Here is an 18,724-nt window from a genome sequence, read left to right on the forward strand (position 1 = left end):
AAACTGCAGTCAGGCCAATGCTTGTCAAATCTTACAAGAAAGAGGATTTCTTTTCTCACAGATTGACTTCTTGGATCAACATGAACCTGTTATCATCCCAAAAAATATGTTATGCAAGAAGATTGATGCATGAAGGGGGTAGTGAATTTCACGCTAACCATAGCTCAGTGAGAATCATTGCCTTTTGTGTTGGAGAGGAGAAGCTCTATTCAATTCTCCAGCGGTAGTCATCTATAAGCCTTCCTGGGGAGAATTCATTATCATACCATCTCTTTACTCTCTTGGATTCTGTTTGCACTACTGTAAAACATTTAGCCTTTCCCATACCAAAGGCAAGGAACCTGATGGAGCAAATAATTTGGTATGAGGTGACATTGTTTGAGTGTACGGTCAGATTGCCTCAGCATAAAGATGAGCGGTTATACAGTATGAGTTGACATTGTTTGAGTGTACGGTCAGATTGCCTCAGCATAAAGATGAGCGGTTATACACTATGAGTTGTAGTGATGCGCGGGTCAGGGTTTTTTAAGGCCCGCCCCAACCCAACCTGTCATTGGAGCCAGCCCGCCCCGCCCAACCCAGCAGCCCGCAACGGCCAATTGAACACGTTCACTGCCGTCGACGAGTTATCTCGTAAAAAAAAAAAAAAAAAAAAAAAAATTGACGGTGGGACGTGGATCAAACCCTTTTACATCTCCTATAAAAATATGGGAGCCACCGAACGTGTACAACCCATTCCACCGACCCACTAAGTGGCGACAGTGCTCTCCAGACTAGAGAAAGCCGAGCCAAAACTGCAGGGAAAAGCGTGAGGAAACCATTCTCATACTGTAGAATGGTTTGGCGAAAACGCTTTCGCGCTGGCGCACAACGGTGGCGCACAACGGTGGGGGGTTCCAAAAATAGACTGGGTGCAACACACTTTGAAACACGCAGCATAAAGCCCAGAATCGCACAAAGCTTCATCAAAGCTCTCAACCGAAACCCCAAGAAACGAGCAAGCCCCATCCAGACTCGCCCGTGAGGGGCCGCCAGCAGCCAGGCAGCACAGACAGGCAGCAGAAACTCGCTTGTGACAAACGCTGCAAAGCCACCAGAGACACACCCACGGAGGGAGGAGTTTGAAGGAGAGGGGGGTGGGGGTGCTGTTATGGAGGAAATTACTGTTCAGAACTATTGTTTAGATGTCTGATGTCTTACTGATGCCAAAAATAAATGGTTAAAGTGACTGTTCTATCGAATTTCACAAAAAGGCATTTATCTCAGCTTTCCTTTTCAGACGCTGAAACCATGCTGTATTCAACTGCTAATGCCTACATAACTACTAACTCTACAAACTAACTCTTTTAGACAGAGAAATCACACATTCTATTACGGTAGTTATTTTGAGATATTTTGTGTTCACAAAGTCCTAGCAGAAAATAATCCTCGGCTCTTGAAAGATGAGCCAGAATCCTCAAAAAAAACCTTGGCAGAAGCTACCTACAGTAAAAAAAAAACTGTTGGCAGTGAATGTGTTAATGTAATATGTCTCCGGACTCAGGAGGAGCACAGCAGAGCTTCCAAGGTGTGCAAAGTAGCTAATAACTCTGTCTCTCTCCCCCCTCTCTCTCACACACACACACACACACACTCACATGCTGCCGTGCGCGACAGCAGTTGTAGCCTACTGCTCTGGATGAAATGCGCGGCTGCTTTCATGTCGGCCTTTCTTCAATTAATCCAAGGTCTTCAAATGGAGGTAGCAGGTAGAGGTAGGCTACAGAAACACTTCTTATTCTTCTCCATTTCTTTTAATTACCTCATGCGCTCTCAATTGGTCACGTTGCAGTAGTACTAAACGTAGTAGTGCAGCAGGTGCGCACACGGCTTGCAGATATGGCTTCAGACTTGCGGTCTATCTGATTTCTTTTAATTACCTCATGCGCTCTCAATTGGTCACAGCCTACTCACGTTGCAGTAAATTTGACAAATAGATCACAGTCGAGTCCACAACAGAAAATCTGCGTGGCATTAATTTTATGGACACTTCAAATAATAATTACAGCGAATAATCCTTCCAAAATGTTTGTTTTGAGAGCACATAGGCTACCTCATTGAAGCGTTTCTTTACTCCATGTATGTAGGCTATAGAGAGTGCAGCAGGAGTCTGTCTGATTGTGTGTAGGCCTACGTGTGAGAGAGAGTTCACCTCTTAAGGTTAATTACTCTGCGTATTTCACTGCTCTAAATTATTTAATAATGTTGCTTTGTCACGTTCTGAGCCTGCCCTGCCCGCACCCGCGATATTTTCATAATTTGCCAACCCAGCCTGCCTGCGGGGCGGGCCAGCCCGCGGGCCCCGGCGGGTTCTGGGTGACCCGCGCATCGCTAATGAGTTGACATTGTTTGAGTGGATGAAACATTGCAACAATGGATTCATTAATAAACATCATGGCCAGTTCAAGTATTATTTTGAGTTGACTGGTTTTCACATTTTCACTATGAAAGGAGGATGTCATCAGGTTGTGAGATAGGGTGCCATCTATATAGCTGTTAGGATGACGTCATCATTCCTACTTTGACGTCGTCATTCCTACTATGATGTCATCGATCACTGATGATGTCATGATTCATAGGCGTCTTTCATGCCTTTCGCCGGTGATGTCATAACACAGGTGATGTCATATTCACATCTATAAGGGCCTGTTCCTGCAGGCTCTCGCCAGTGATTCATAAATTCACATCAAGGATCATACCAAACTCTGCAACGTCTGCAACCTGCAACTTCTGCAACCAGCAACTTCTGCAATCTCTGCGACCGTTCCCAAACCTCGAACTGTGCAGCCCCAGCCATCAAGTTCCACAACACCCCAGCTTCTCAAGACCTACCAAGTTTCCCGTGGCCCTAAACTACCCGCGAATAGATCCACATGTCCAACACCGATCCTGACTGTCAGGGTCAAATGCCGCCGTCTCCGAAGGCAGAGCCGCAGGGGGATCTGACACAGCGAGGCCTGCCCTCCCGACCTGTAGTTTGGGGAGGTCACCCACCGTCTCCTCCTTTAAACGCCTCTTATTCTTGATTCTTGCTCTTGACCGAGGGCTGACGACACTACGGGAACCTCCCAGCATGAAGCTGGAACCTACGTGTGGGTCAACGACAGGAATTGGCTGCTGCTGGGGTACGGGTTCAGACTCGGCGAGGGGAAGGCCCACAGGTTGCGCCTCAGGTACGGGTTCAGACTCGGCGAGGGGCAGGTCCACAGGTTGTGCCTCAGGTTGTGCCTCAGGGCCAGCAGACTCGGGGGCCCCCTGCGGGGGGACGGAGCCGATCTGCAGGCAGCGATTGAACTTCCCAATGAGACGATCGACAGTCCTCTCCAACTCGTTAACCCTCTTGGAGACACACTGCCACTCCTGGGTCCTGCAGGGAACGCTGCCCAACCGTACAGATTCTTCGGCTGGACACGTAGAGTCTTGATCCACTGAGAGTACCACGGGCCGGCGAGCGGTGGGACCACTTACTGGACGCCGGGAGCAGGAGGAGAGGTAATGCCCGGCTCGACCACAGTACAGGCAGCTCCGGGTGTCCAAACGGCGCTGCCTCTCCTCTGGTGTGATGCGAACCCTGCCGGTCAGATCACGGTACAGATGGCTGCTGGGACTCAAATGTGGGTGCCCCTGCTCTGGAATGACGCAAACTCCCCCCCAGAATATGCCCTTAGCAGCTGGGGGCGGCCGAGAGGCAGAGCTAGAAGCAACGGCCGCTGTGGACGGGGGAGTAGCAGGTCTGGAAACCTCCGGAACGGCGGTGCGCTCGAAAGCTGGGGCAGGAGGGGCAGAAGGCTGCGGAATGGCACCCTGGGGGCCTAGCCCGTCGAGACGATCTAGCCGGCCAATCAAGAGGGCGTGCCGATCAGCGGCTTCGGAAGCCAGAGCCTGGATTGCTTTTTCCTGCTGGGCGTGCCGATCAGTGGCTTCGAAAGCCAGAGCCTGGATTGCTTTTTCCTGGTGGGCAATCAGGCGTCTTGACTCGAGTGCGAGGTCTTGCAGAGGCTGCGGGGTGACACCCTGGGGGCCTAGCCCTTCGAGACGATCTAGCCGGCCAATCAAGAGGGCGTACCGATCCTCGGCCTTGGAAGCCACAGCCTGGATTGCTTCCTCCTGGTGGGCAATCAGGTGCTTAAGTATGATCTGGAAGTCTCCGAACGTGATAGGACGAGTGGAGACATCAGGATGAGTGAAGGTATCAGGATGAGTGGAGATATCCAGCTGACCACCTGGTGGGTCAGCTGAGGCCTCTTTGATCGGTGGAAATCTATCCGCTAAATCCGTTTCGGAGTGATTCATACTGTCAGGATCGGTGTTGGACATGTGGATCTATTCGCGGGTAGTTTAGGGCCACGGGAAACTTGGTAGGTCTTGAGAAGCTGGGGTGTTGTGGAACTTGATGGCTGGGGCTGCACAGTTCGAGGTTTGGGAACGGTCGCAGAGATTGCAGAAGTTGCTGGTTGCAGAAGTTGCAGGTTGCAGACGTTGCAGAGATTGGTATGATCCTTGATGTGAATTTATGAATCACTGGCGAGAGCCTGCAGGAACAGGCCCTTATAGATGTGAATATGACATCACCTGTGTTATGACATCACCGGCGAAAGGCATGAAAGACGCCTATGAATCATGACATCATCAGTGATCGATGACATCATAGTAGGAATGACGACGTCAAAGTAGGAATGATGACGTCATCCTAACAATAGCCAATCACACTATGTGACGTAGTCAGCGACACTAGACATTTCACTAGGTAGCAGACACCTCTCACCGACACTTGAAAGTGTTGACTCAAGCCCTCATTTCTGTCGGCGACGGTTTCAAAAGTATCGACAGACAAAGCATAAATTGGGCTTTAATTCCTAATAGCTAAGCTAAACCAACCTGCTGAGATTTCCCACTAGTTACCAGTCTGGCTTTGGCAGAACTTTCTCCTGCTGAAGGTTCCATGTATGACACTCACTTCATCATTGTTTACTGTGGTCTTACAGCCCAAACACACCAGACGCCTATCCTATGCTGAAGCAATGCCTGGCAGAGGCACTTTCATTTCGGCGTCCTTGTTAACAGGGGAGAGCGATCACACCGGCCGCAGTGCGTTGCCTCACCAAAGCGACACTGCATGCGTGCTGCAGCGATAGTTTCGACGTCTGGTCAATTTTTCATGCGAGCAGCCAGGTAGAGCTGTCACGATTCCTCGAGTACCTCGAATAACTCGAATAATTAAATTGATCGAGGCCAAAATGATTCGCCTCGACACGCATCTGAGTAATAGAAGAGAGTGGGTAAAATAGAAATTCCGACGGAACCTTAAGGCAACATGTGAGAGCGCGTTACGTCAGTCCGTCACTCTACCTGAAACGTCAACAAACGGGACCACCCGAAAATGTGGCTACACTTTCCCAAGATAGACTCAGACAACACTGGTTGCAACATTTGTGATGTGAATTGCAAAGCTGCCCAGGGAAACACCTCAAACTTGAGGAAGCATGGTCAAACACAAGATATATTTACAGTAGCTAAATGCTGAAGACTGTAACGTATTACTAGATAGGCTGAGGGTGAATGAAGCAGGCACCGCAGCTAATGTTAGCAGCACCTCCTCAGCTGTAACGTTGAGAGAGGCATCGACTACAACATCAGGTAACGTTATTTAATTAGCTAGCGTTAGCTGGATAAGTTGTTTCACGGCAGTTGTAGTTGTTAGATAACGGGGCTTTTCACTGTCTTCACAACCACTGCAAAACAGAGATCGCTAACGTTAACGTTAACGCTAACGTTGCTGCAGTAATTGTCAAGGGTTCAACATAACGTATTTCCTCAGCCTGTATAGTAGCTATCAACATGAAATAAAAAGCATTTGACAGCTTAAACCCGTGGCTTTTTATTTGGAAGGGTTACATTTGCCGTAATCTTTATTAACATGTCTTAAAATGCATTAGAATCTTTTTATTTTTATTTTTTGGGGTTAAAGATTTTTAAGATTTTTTTTAATGAACATTAGAGCAAATATAATACGAAAAGCCAAAGGGTTAAGCTCTCAAATGCTTTTTATTTTATGTTTCTATGTACTACAGAGCCTGAGATATGAAGGCTTTAGTGAATACCGACCGCTCTCTCTGAGAAGTTTGGACCGTTTTCTGTGAGAAATACAAAGCTCAACCTAACATTAACGTTAGCGGCTAATTTAACAGCGTTTTGTGTGTGTGTGTGTGTGTGTGTGTGTGTGTGATCACACTAGCCTGTTGGTGTGTGAGAGAGAAAGAGAGAGTGAGTGTGTGTGAGAGAGAAAGAGTGTGTGTGTCATGCAGCTGTAAGGTAAATGAAGGATGTAAACTAGCTAGTAAGCCATTCATTCATATTATTTAACGGTTGCTGTACACTGGAAGAACTCAAACGTCAGGTTGAAAAGATGAATGGTGCCACTGCCAGTTCTATGCAATTTAAAAATCAAAATGTTGTTTTTTCTAAGAAAGAAACTAATGTAGTTGTTTATTTGAAGAGATTTATCTTATTTTTTGGTGTATATTTACGATAAGCCTTTGAAAACACAAAAAAGGGTTCTTATCCGATTACTCGATTAATCGATGGATTATTCGGTAGAATACTCGATTACTAAAAGAATCGATAGTTGCAGCTCTACAGCCAGGTATGAAGTCAATACAAGTTGTGACCAGCGCGGGGCAAAACAGAGCGCTTGTGTGAATGGCAAGGCTCCTGCTCGACGCTGCTCAATGCTTCCGTGACGCAGTGCTTCTGAGATGCTTTTGGTTTGAACCAAGCGTTACCCCGGCCCGTTGGACATTTCAAGGTGGGCAGCAGCACTCTTAAGCCTCGGCTTTGAAGCAGCAGTCCGCACGGAGGCAGCCAGCTGCTCGGTTCTGTGGGGATCCCACTCGCGTAGGGGCAGAACACGCTGAATCCCACTGGATTTGTGGGCAGAACACGCCATACAAGTGCCAGGATTGGCCTACCTACGTCAATTCCAGTCCCCAGAACGGTCAAATCAAATCATCCACACGTTATGTCCTGCCTTTCTACCCTGTTCCAGTCAAAGCAATGATTTTTCAGTTGGATACGTCATCACAGACCCTGAGATGTCATTTCAGCTTGTCTTTAATGTTAGGACCCTGAGTGCCGCTGCTTTCATGCTAGCCATCTGAAAGGGACTGCTTTAGACCTGGAAAGCCAGCTGAGTGCAATTAACTACCTGCTCCCACAGAAAACCAGCAGTCAGTCCTCTGGACAATAAGAAGGTTGTCACAAGTATAAAAACATTTGTGTGCCCGCACATTTGTGTGCCCGCACTTTGTGTGTGTGTGTGTGTGTGTGTGTGTGTGTGTGTGTGTGTGTGTGTGTGTGTGTGTCCTATGCAAACCTGTAAGATGTCCTGGTTGATGGCAGTTTCCATGGTAATAGCTGGTTCTGGCGGTTGGGTTTGGGTTGTCTCTCCAGTGACCTGCTCAGACAGCTCTAGAAGTTGCTGGATGACGTCTGTCACCCCTTCGCCGCCCTCAGACTCCCCCGCTGCCTGACCTCCTGCCTCTGCCTCCTATGGGAGAAGAGTGGGCGGACAAGAGGAAGAGGAGGTGTGACAAGCAGATGGGGGCCGACATGGCAAAGAGGAGTTCACAATATCACCACAGACCCTAATTTCAAAGTTGATTGATTTTTAATAGACGTTCCTCAGAGCATTTAAAATGTGCAGAGCACTGAACATCGTTACACAAAATGAAATGCTGAATAAGGCCTGTTACTGAATCGTAGATAGTTTCAGATGGACCATACACCATGCCAACAAAGTCAGTAGAATGAATACTATTAACCCAGCTATTGGACATACCCTGGTTAAAGTAGCTAAGTTCAGATGAATTATGATTAATAGATACATTAAAAAACATAAATATTTGTAAAGTTATTTTTAAAAAGTTTGTTATTCAAGCTTAGCACCATAATTTGCAAGCCACTACTAGCACACTCCGCAAAGAGCAATGCTTCAAAAGAACAATCAATAAGATAATTTCACCCTAGTGAATTACAATGGATTCAATTCATATTACAGCTAAGTAAAAGTAAAAGTAAAAGTTGGGGGAAATTTGTTCAGTACACTGGCAGTAGCTTGATAGCTCACAAGCTAATCACTGGTGGCAAGCTAAAGTTAACCTATGGCTAAAGGCCTAAACATGGTCGTCCGTCCGCCTCGAATTGGAGCCGTCTCGCCGTCTGGCGGCGCCAGCGAGCCCTACATGCTCGGACGCCACTACACCCTCCCTCCTCCCACCCCCCTCCTCCTGTGGAAGCTCCGTGTGAAAATGGCGGAGATTGTGTGCCAGGCAGTCTGAATGAAATTGAATGTAACGTTCCCAATTCTATGTATTAAATTCTAAAAAACGACCCTCAACATTTGGGAAGGCTAAGCCACACAACTAGTTCGTTATAATCTAACATCATGCTTTGAAAGGCGACTTTACGACGAAGAGCCAAGGCAACGGCCAATCACAACTCTCCTGCAGCTGACGTCACGCACGTATCGTCGCCGTGAAGTCACATTTTCGAGCAGCCCCCGTCAGCCCCTCCCCGTAGGACGGCGCTCCACCCGCCGTCCTACGGGGAGGGCGGGGCGAGGCTCTGACGGACGACCATGTTTAGGCCTTAATGCGGTTTCAGTCTTACCATCCACTGGATGGACCTTACAAATCAGGTCTAATGTTACAGGCAATTGTACTTTTATAAATTGACATCAAAATGTACCCATAATGCTCGGCAAGTCAATTTGCACGGAAAATGAAAACCAAGAGTGAAATGAGTAGGAAGTGCCAGGCATCTTAATATGGTTTCCCTTAATCAGAGTATGACATTCACTGGGTTACACTAATCTAGTTATGTTTCCAGGTGTCAAGTGAAATCCAGCTTACCTCAGTAATCAACTTCTATTTTCTGGGCATGAAAATGTAGCCACTGATGTTTTTCTAGTTCTGATACCCGTTGGAGCACTGTCTCTGTGTGTGTGTGTGCGTGTGCGTGTGTGTGTGTGTGTGTGTGTGTGTGTGTTTTGTGTGTGTGTGTGTGTGTGTTTTGTGTGTGTGTGTGTGTGTGTGTGTGTGTGTGTGTGTGTGTGTGTGTGTGTGTGTGCGTGTGTGTGTGCGTGTCACCTGCTGGCTGTTGTGGGTATTGCTATGACTAATTGGCTGTTTTGACCATTTAATCAGTCATTATAATGACCTAATTCAAAAATCTGGCCGTGTCAGCGTCTGCTTGGAACCTCTGCCAGTACCCGTGCCAAATATGAATGCTGTCAGGCTGACAGTGTCTGAGGAACATGCAACAGAGAACGGACATACATACATACTGTACATACATACATACATACATACATACATACATACATACATACATACAGAACAAGCATACACAGGGAGTTCCCCAAGCCCCGGCAGCCAGCTATTTCTCCGCCTACTGGCCTCTGGCCTACCGGTTACTTTATCCACTGTAAAAAAAAAAAAAATTACAGTGCACCTGAACGCAACATACAAGATACCCGCTGAATAAGTGTCCAAATGTTCATGTCATTCTGGCCAATACTCCACTTCTGTTATAACATTTCAGTCTGGAATATGGAATATCTTTCAATAATCTTTATGACTAAAAGGCTAAAAGTAATCTCATGTGTAAGAAATTACTCTTCTACAATTAAGTAAAACTGTAAATAATTAACTTGTTGGTTTTGGATTTATTTAGCTTCAAGAGTGCATTTTTGTTCGTGTGACCCTCAACACAGGCTTTGAGAATCCCGGGCCACTTACTGATACTTATGCTTAAATTAACCCACTCATATTCTGGTTTATTTCTAGAAAAACATTTTGGCTAGTGGAAATTCTAATTGGCTGGTAACTTCTAGCAGCCATATTGGCAGGTGGTCAAAAAAGTTAATTTCAAGCCCTGCAGGGAGAGCAAGTGGTGACATAGGAGTGAGTGAGAAAAGGATCAAATATTGGTGTTTAAGACTGAATAATGACATCACAACTGTTAATTTAAAATAAGTTATTCCTCTAAACCTGACTTCAAATGCCCAAATTTTTCCGCGCCGGCGCCGTTTGGCTCCCAACCCTCAGCAAAATCTGGCCCTCTGGTAGTGAGGAGATTTTTTTGTGGTCCTCTCTATCATCAAAGTTCCTGGGTTACGGCATGACAATATTTGTTCGGCCCCCATCAACAATCTGGGTTTCTCATGTGGCCCCCCATGAAAAATAATTGCCCACCCCTGATCCAGCCTCTTAAATTGGTTCTCAAAGTGAACCAGATTCATGCATTTTAGTTTAACACGTTCACTGCCATTGACGAGTTATCTCGGCTTACAGAATCCAACGGTTCACTGCCAAAGACGAGTTATCTCGGCTTAAATTTTTTTTTTTTTTTTTTGACGGTGGGACGTGGATCAACGCTGCTCCCCACGTCTTCTATAAAAATATTGGAGTCAGCGAACGTGTACAACCCATTCCACGGACCCACTAAGTGGCGACAGTGCTCTCCACACTAGGAAAAGCAGAGCCAAAACTGTAGGGTAACGCGCAAGGAAACCATTCTCTACTGTAAAATGGATTGGCGAAAACGCTTTCACTTTAGCGCATTATCGCGCTGGGAGCTGGCGGTGGGGGATTCCAAAAATAGACTGGGTGGAAAACACACTTTGAAACACGCAGCATAAAGGCTAGAATCGCACAAAGCTTCATCAAAGCTCTCAAACCCAAGAAACAAGTGAGCCCTATCCACACTCGCTGCCAGGGAGGGAGGCTGCTCAAACTCGCAGCAGCAGCAGCAGCAGCAGAACACTCGCTTGTGACAAATGCAGGCTGAAAGCCACCAGACACGCCCACGGAGGGAGGAGTTTGAAGGAGAGGGCGTTCAGAACTATATTGTTTAGATGTCTGATCTCTCACTGATGCCAAAAATAAATGGTTAAAGTGACTGTTCTGCCTGTTTGATTGAATTTCACAAAACTGCGATTATCTCAGCTTTCACTCTCAGACGCTGAAACCATGCTGTACTCAACGGCTAATATCTACATAACTACTAACTCTACAAACTAACTCTTTTAGACAGAGAAAGCACACATTCTATTAGTACTTTTGTGAACTTTGTGTTCACAAAGTTCAAGCAGAAAATAATCCTCGGCTCTTGTAAAATGAGCCAGAATCCTCAAAAAAACCCTCTGGCAGAACCTACCTACAGTAAAAAAAAAAGGCTGGCAGTGAATGTGTTAAAATGTAAAAAAAAATCTTACAGGGGGCATGGCCCCCCGAACCCCCCACGAGGGTCCAAGCAAGGTCTACCCACCACAATCTCTCCAAATCCTGTGGGAAACATAGTTACCGGTATTAGTATTTTCTTTGTTCTTAAAAATATACATTGCCTGTTTGTGTTTTGCAATATGGATATTGTTTTATTTATAATTAAATTGAGCATTGGGCCTTTATAAGAATGTTTATTTGTATTATTTCAATTGTCACACTCATGGATACATATTTGAGGTTTGTTTATTAATTGGGAAAAGGACCACTGGAACAAACGCCGCAAACATGATCCGGCTACTTTTTCAATCTGACTGGCTACTCAAAAGTTTGGGGAACTCTCTGCATACATACATACACTATACATACATACATACAGAACATACATACATACATACAGTACATACAGTACATACATAGTCCTTTTATGTGTTACATATTAATTGCAACAAGCCTGTTTCTCATGGTTCTCTGCATGACAGGTGCTCTAGTGCAGTGTTTCTCAACTGGTAGTTCACGACCCCCCCCAGAGTGGGCCGCGGGGCCGTTTTGAGTGGGCCGCGGATGTGTGCATGAAAAAAGGTTCGGGCATCCACGGCCGACATTACTGTCTTTCAGGGCTGTAGCAGGCTCAGTTGTAGCTAGAGTATCATATGAAACTAGAAGACTTAAAGCAGGGGTTCCCAACCTTAGGTTTAGGACCCTAAGTGGGGTCGCCTGGAATTCAAATAGTGTTGCCTATATATATATATATATATATATATATATATATATAAGAAAGTTACTCGTGCACATCCAAAGTGAGGTGCAGGTCACAGCAAGATAAATCCAAGGAACTAAATAAAACATCAGCTAGTCAGGAGCAAGTCCATAATGTAGACCGCACACTCCAACGATGATGACAAAATTTGTCAAAAAGACTTGATTTATTAAGAACGCGTTTCGCAGACGTGCTTCACCAGGTTATATATATATATATTCTGTATATATATATATATACAGAATATATACATATGTATATATATAAACATATATAATATTATTTTTTAAGTTCTGAGTTTAAAGTGATAATCTCTAAGATTTCTGTTTTGTTCTCTTGGGTAAGACCTATGGCGATGAGTGGTAATTGCAGGTAAGATCCAAACAGTGTTGCGAGTGACTCTTATTTGTATTTTTTTGAGATTATAACTTTAAATCAGAATTTAGAGATTAAAGTCAGAATTCTGCAGGGAAAAAGAAGCATACTATGTGACATCACTGACGATGTCACAATGATATTATCGATGGTGTACCGGAATTTGAATGTCTCGGGTCCCTAGATTTTTGTGACATCAAAATAGGGTCACAAGCCATAAAAGGTTGGGAACCCCTGACCTAATGCGTCCATTGGTACAAACCATTGATTGCTTGTTGAGAACAGGGCTAAATAATGCTCAAGATTTTGACACATTTTTTCACAAGGCCATTTTCAAAGGGGTCCAAATCTGAAATGTGCGTCACGACTTAATGACTAAGGAAAAATGTTGGTTGTGAGGCTAGATCGGTGGAGAACCACTGCTCTAGTGTCTCAGTAAGCCTACATTGCTGAAGATACTCAAATTGGGTGGTGGGCTGAAAAAGTTCCTGCACTGTTTTGTTGGTCTTCTCTGCATCCTATCTGCTCACCGAAGTGCTGGAGGGCTCCTCGATGACAGAGATGTGCATCTTGCTGATGTGGGCGTTCAGACTGCCCAGCTTCTTAAACACACAGCTGCAGTCCATGCATGGGAACAGTGGCACTCCCTTAGTCTGTAAGTGCACATGAAACACATACTGTATGATTCATCCCTGTACCCTATGCGCCTGTGTTGCCAAATTCATTATTTTACATATCTACGTAGTACTACCAACATTTCATAAAGATATGTTAAGTATTAAAGGAACACTCCACCCATTTTCAACCAGCTTTGTATCATTAGAACATCAGTAGTATATCAGAAAACTGTAAACGGTTTTGATTAACTCAAATCAACTCTCAATAACTGTCAAACTATTCATCGTTCATCTAGTTTGACAGTTATTGAGAGTTGATTTGAGTTAATGAGTTATTAATTTGAGTTAGTGTGCACCAGTGATGTCACTGGTCCACATTTTAACACTCAATAACTGTCAAATTAAATGACAGACTTCAAAACCGTTTACAGTTTTCTGATATACTACTGATGTTCTAATGATACAAAGCTGGTTGAAAATGAGCGGAGTTTTCCTTTAAGTAATAACACAATTCTTCTGAGCACTCAGTGTTTTAGGGGGCACCTGAATCTGTGATAGGGGAAGCAGTGGGATAAAAATGTATATGCAGATGTGCCAGTGTCTCTCCTAAACCAACAATAAGCAAACCATTGATTGGATTGATCCCTGATGACTTTCCTCTCTTGCTCAGTACGCTCATGAAGTGCATTACAAATAACATCTGACCATAATTTATTCATAGTCTGTCAGTCATAAGGACAAACCCTCTCCGGAAAAGGAGGCTGAAGAACACTTGTGAAAATTAGATGCATTATTCAAATGGTCCTGCTGGTTGGCTTTCCACAACTAATTCAATCAACTGGACCATCACAGGCACTTAGCATGGAGTGACATAATCATGCTAGTGAGGAAGAAAACTAACGGTTTCACTTCTTTCAAGCCTATCTTGTTTTCATGGGGGGGGGGGGGGGGGTAAAAACCCATAAACACATCAGTTGTAAATGGAGGTGAAGCTGGCAGGCCACCTGATTGAATTGGCCACTCAAAGAATAGAGATGTAACATTTTCCATGTTCCATATAAACACTTTCCTTCCAGGGGAACTGTTAACACTGAATGGATGGGGCTAAGACCTCCCATCAAATACACACTCATGAGTATTAACTGAACATGATTGCCCAACAAGATTGATTTAAATATGAGGCTTTTTATTCAGACTCATTGGCTCTCTTAGAACACCCTCAAAGCACCCTGATGTGAAGAAGGGGAAAACATGTGTAGGTGAGGATTTGTCTGTCAAGCCAGTATCTTATAAATCAGTTATTTTTCAACAGATGACATGTGAATCAGGAAGAGAAGGATTATAAACCACATGAGTAACATGTCAACCTGTCCAAGACATCTAATGAGGTAATCGAGATTTCAGATATTCACTCTAATGGCCTATGTACACCAGCTGCGTTACGGGTCCGTGCAGCTGCCTGAACAAACCCACACCCGTGTAATCTGTAAGACACATGCGGGATCCGATAAAAACAGAACAGGTGCCAAGGGCGTCCAGGTAGTGCAGCGGTAGATTACCCTGGGTGCAAGGGTGCAAACACACACATTTTCTTTGGTCCAAACCATAAAGGAATTTTGAAGGTTCCTTTGCATTTTTGTATTTGGTTTGTTTAGGTTTGCACCAATTACAAGTGTGAACCAGGGATTGTGAACATAATACGTCACCACATGGACTCGGAAATAGTTTAGGTTACCAGTTTTGTTAACCTGTCATGCTGCAAGGATGGAGATTTGAGTGGAATCCAGTCCTTGAAGCACAATGTATTTGTCTGTACTCGTCGTTGCTGTAATTTCCCTTCTCTGGTGCGCACACCAACATGAAGAAATTACTAAATATGAGCATCAGTGCAGACTGCAGCTTGTAACAGCTGGCTATCAGATGTCAACATCCATCTCCTTGTATTTTGAGGTCATTTGGTTTGGGTTAGGTCTGGATTATATACTCAGAGTATGGGGGGGTTAGATGTGATAACTGACGTCACATGCTAATTTACATATCATCAATAACCTACAGCAGTGGTCTTCAACAGGGGCTCCGTGACCCCCAGTGGGTCTGCGGGGGCACTGCAGGGGGTCCGCCAATTTTTGTCAAAGTAGTTTGTGAACATTTTGAAAGTATATTTTAGACAAATACTAATAATATTTTGTAAACTCTAAGCATTAACCCATTGATACCTGATGCAGCATTTGCGTGTATATCCCTTTAACACCGAAAACGGCGGGCGTGTCCTTTTTACCTTTCATCCCGGCTACAACCTACATGCGTGTATATCGTTGTTTCAAGACATGTGACCGATGAAATGCATCATGATTTGCTGAAACAGACGTGGCGGAGGTGAAATGCATTGTGGGTTTTGTAGTTTTTTCTTTTTCTTTTTGCCTCGACGGTGTGGAAAGTTTTCCAAAGATGAACTACACGGCAAGGAAGCGGCATTCCAGACGGACGATTCCCCAATCAACTCTAGTTATTATAGAGGATGAAATTAATGATGCTGGCGTAATTTCAGATGTATTTATCTCATGTTCCAATCTGCAATAGCCTCAAGGTTTTACTGAACGTTGGAAATTCTGCACGTTCTTCTGCTGCACGGTGGCAATTCTGCATGGCATTCGTTTCAGACAGTAAAATAAGTGATGACCTGAATGGAGTATGACTTACTTTGAAGACGAAGACATCAATGAATAAGAAGATTCCAGACACAGATTATGATGTGACTGTTGACACGCAAGCCAAGGCTCATTGGGTGAGTGACATTTTGGCGAATTTGCCGTTGTATTTCAAGACGACTGCAAAACGGAGATCGCTAAACGTTACTTTTGCTGCAATAATTGTCAAGGGTTCAACAGAACCTATTTCCTCAGCCTCTATAGTAGCTATCAACATGAAATAAAAAGCATTTGAGAGCTTAAACCCGTGGCTTTTTATTTGGAAGGGTTACATTTGCCGTAAACCTTATTAACATTTCTTCAAATGCATTAGAATATTTTTATTTTTTGGGGTTAAAGATAAAATAATTTTTTTAATGAACATTAGGGCAAATATAATACGAAAAGCCAAAGGGTTAAGCTCTCAAATGCTTTTTATTTTATGTTTCTACGTGCTATAGAGCCTGAGATATGAAGGCTTTAGTGAATGCCGACCGCTCTGTCAACTTGAGCACAAAACGTCAGGTTTACAGGGGGTGTTTAACGTGCAGTAGGTTTAGAGTGCCGCTCTAGAGAACGTGCTTAAGTATCAATGGGTTAATAGGCAATACTAAGCTACTTTTTGACAAAAATGATTTACAAAGAGAATCTGATGAAGCAATATGCGAAATACATTGTTCACTGCTTGCTTTTTTAATATAATCTATTCATAAAAAGAAGTGGCAATCCTGATATCCTGGTGTGCACTGGGTTGTAAAGGTTATTATAGGCCAGGCTTAAAATGCAACACAAGTTTATTTATTTATTAAATCGCAGGGGGGACCTGCTCTGTTTCTCTATCAACCAAGGGGTCCTTGGGCTGAAAAAGGTTGAAGAACCCTGACCTACAGTCTCCGCTCGCAACGGAGGGAGGCTATGGTGTGTGTGGGAAGCGCTGTGAACTCCAATTTAACTACCAATTTACTGGCCAATGCTTAGAGATTCAACACTATAACATTGCTCTCCATGGTCAGAAAAAGTCAATATGATGGAGAAGCAGAAAAACAGCAGCCTGGCTGAACTACTTCATAGAAACAAACAAATTGAATTCATTGTGTATTCACACATTGTGTATTCACATTGAGTTGAAAATAGAAAAGAATGCTGTTGAGTTAATTCTTTATCAACATTTTCATAACACAAGCTGTGCAGCTCAGAGTCAACAGTCTGCTTCTCATTTGAATGTGCATTCGGTTCTATAGTTTGCCCTGTTTAAAGGGGAACTAAGCCACCAGAATTCTGGCAGACCTGCCTCTACTTGGGATTTAAAAAATGCAAATGAGTCTAGCCCTGCTGGGGAGTGGGCGGGGCTTAGACTAACTCTGGGTGGGAAACAGGTTCTTGATGATGTCATCGGAACTGATTATTAGCCTCTTAGCAGACCCAAATGCAAAAGTGGGGTTCAAGCCCTAGATGGCGCTCTCGCTGCGTGAAAATTATACAGTGTACTCTCAAATGTGGAGATTTTGCCCAGAATTCTTCAGCAACACTAGTCAAAAGCCATATATTGGTTTAAAGCTGAAAAAATGTGTTTTAGGGTTTAGTTACCCTTAAAGCACCGTGATTGGCGACACCTCAATAAGCATTACTGAATTACTGCATGAGCTGATTTGGCATGTGCTGAAAAAGAACAAACTTGAACATAGTGTGGTTGCTTGCTATCTGCCGCAGTTGGCTTGCCACTGTTGCGGTTATTGCGACAGTAAGAAAGTAGTCGGCTGGAAATGTTTTAATGTCCAGCCATTCGGCTGACAGGTGGCGCTTAGGGAAAACCCTGCTGGAAACATGCTTGGTGTGAGCGCGCCCTAAACGGGCTCATCTTTTGTGCTTCAAGATTTTGTCCCGTGTGTTCAGCAATGGGGAACATCCATTACTGGAGAGCCTTTGCGCCTCCCATCATGGGGATCATTGCTTGAAGTGTTGCTTTTCATTAGGCGTCCAGAGAACTGACCCACACATAAGACTACAGCCAATAGCCAGGAGCTATTCCCACCGCTATCAGTTCATCCATTAGCAGGTTTTGCTAATGAATCCTACATTATGGACATGGATCATTCATGATCTGTCAACAGACATCTTAGCACCTAGGGAGGACTTTAATGTGCATGCTTCTTTCAAGCCTTCACCTCAGGGCCAGCGCTAAAAGGGAAAGTGACCTTGATGACAAAGCATTGTTGGAAACCCAAGTCTTGACTAAATAATTAGTTTGGATGAATCAGGAGCTCTCTCTCTCAAATGGTCTGCTGTGTGCAGCTTACAAAGGAGCAGAACCAAATGAGAGACAAAGAGCTGCAATTTCACCTCATTCGCTCTCCACCAAACTAAAGATAAGGCAAGGAGTCTTGCTCCATTGAATCTAACAAGGGGTGAATAGGGTGGCCAGGCAAATGAGTGTGTGAGTGATTGAGGAACTTAATGATGTGCAAAAGAGGGAAAGGAATAATATCTTGAACATCAATGATAGAATAAAAGAGAATAATGAATGATCCAAAAAAGGGCAAATTGAAAGTGGTTCAAGTACCGGTACTCAGCTGATATTTCCTCTGCATGGTAAATATTAGCCACATAACCAATTAAAATGTGCCTGTTCCCTCTCCCAACTCCATGACGTTTATTTTCGTTAAGGTTTGCTGAAGGTGTATAACATCAAGCAAATCACTCTATAGTAAACAGTCTGTTGCAAGTTGCAAGAATTCTGACATAGAAAAACCTTTGTTTGATTGTAAATTTCAAAAGGAAAAATCTAACCTAAAACATTTTAACACTGTTAAAAAAACATTTTGTTGTTTGATGGTGTATTGTTCTTATTCCCCTGGATAACAAGCAAAACATAGATGTCATAGACGTCATGTTGATGTCAGGTCTCTTACATTAATAATTCCTTATGTAACATTGGTATATGTAAAATTGGTACATGTAAAATAT

General features: G+C 44.1%; 1 protein-coding gene across 1 annotated transcript in view; it reads right to left on the minus strand.

The window, feature by feature from the left end:
- The window catches only part of znf236 (zinc finger protein 236), a gene marked incomplete at both ends in the record, with an annotated part of 185,875 nt that overhangs the window by 134,299 nt on the left and 32,852 nt on the right, over positions 1-18,724 (minus strand). The window contains 2 exons of the mRNA XM_083637612.1: positions 7,412-7,585; positions 12,987-13,109. Coding sequence (XP_083493738.1) covers positions 7,412-7,585; positions 12,987-13,109 — 297 coding nt within the window. The remainder of the gene's footprint in view (positions 1-7,411; positions 7,586-12,986; positions 13,110-18,724) is intronic.

This window comes from Poromitra crassiceps, assembly GCF_964638095.1.
Source record: "Poromitra crassiceps genome assembly, chromosome: 1".
Lineage (NCBI taxonomy): Eukaryota > Metazoa > Chordata > Actinopteri > Beryciformes > Melamphaidae > Poromitra > Poromitra crassiceps.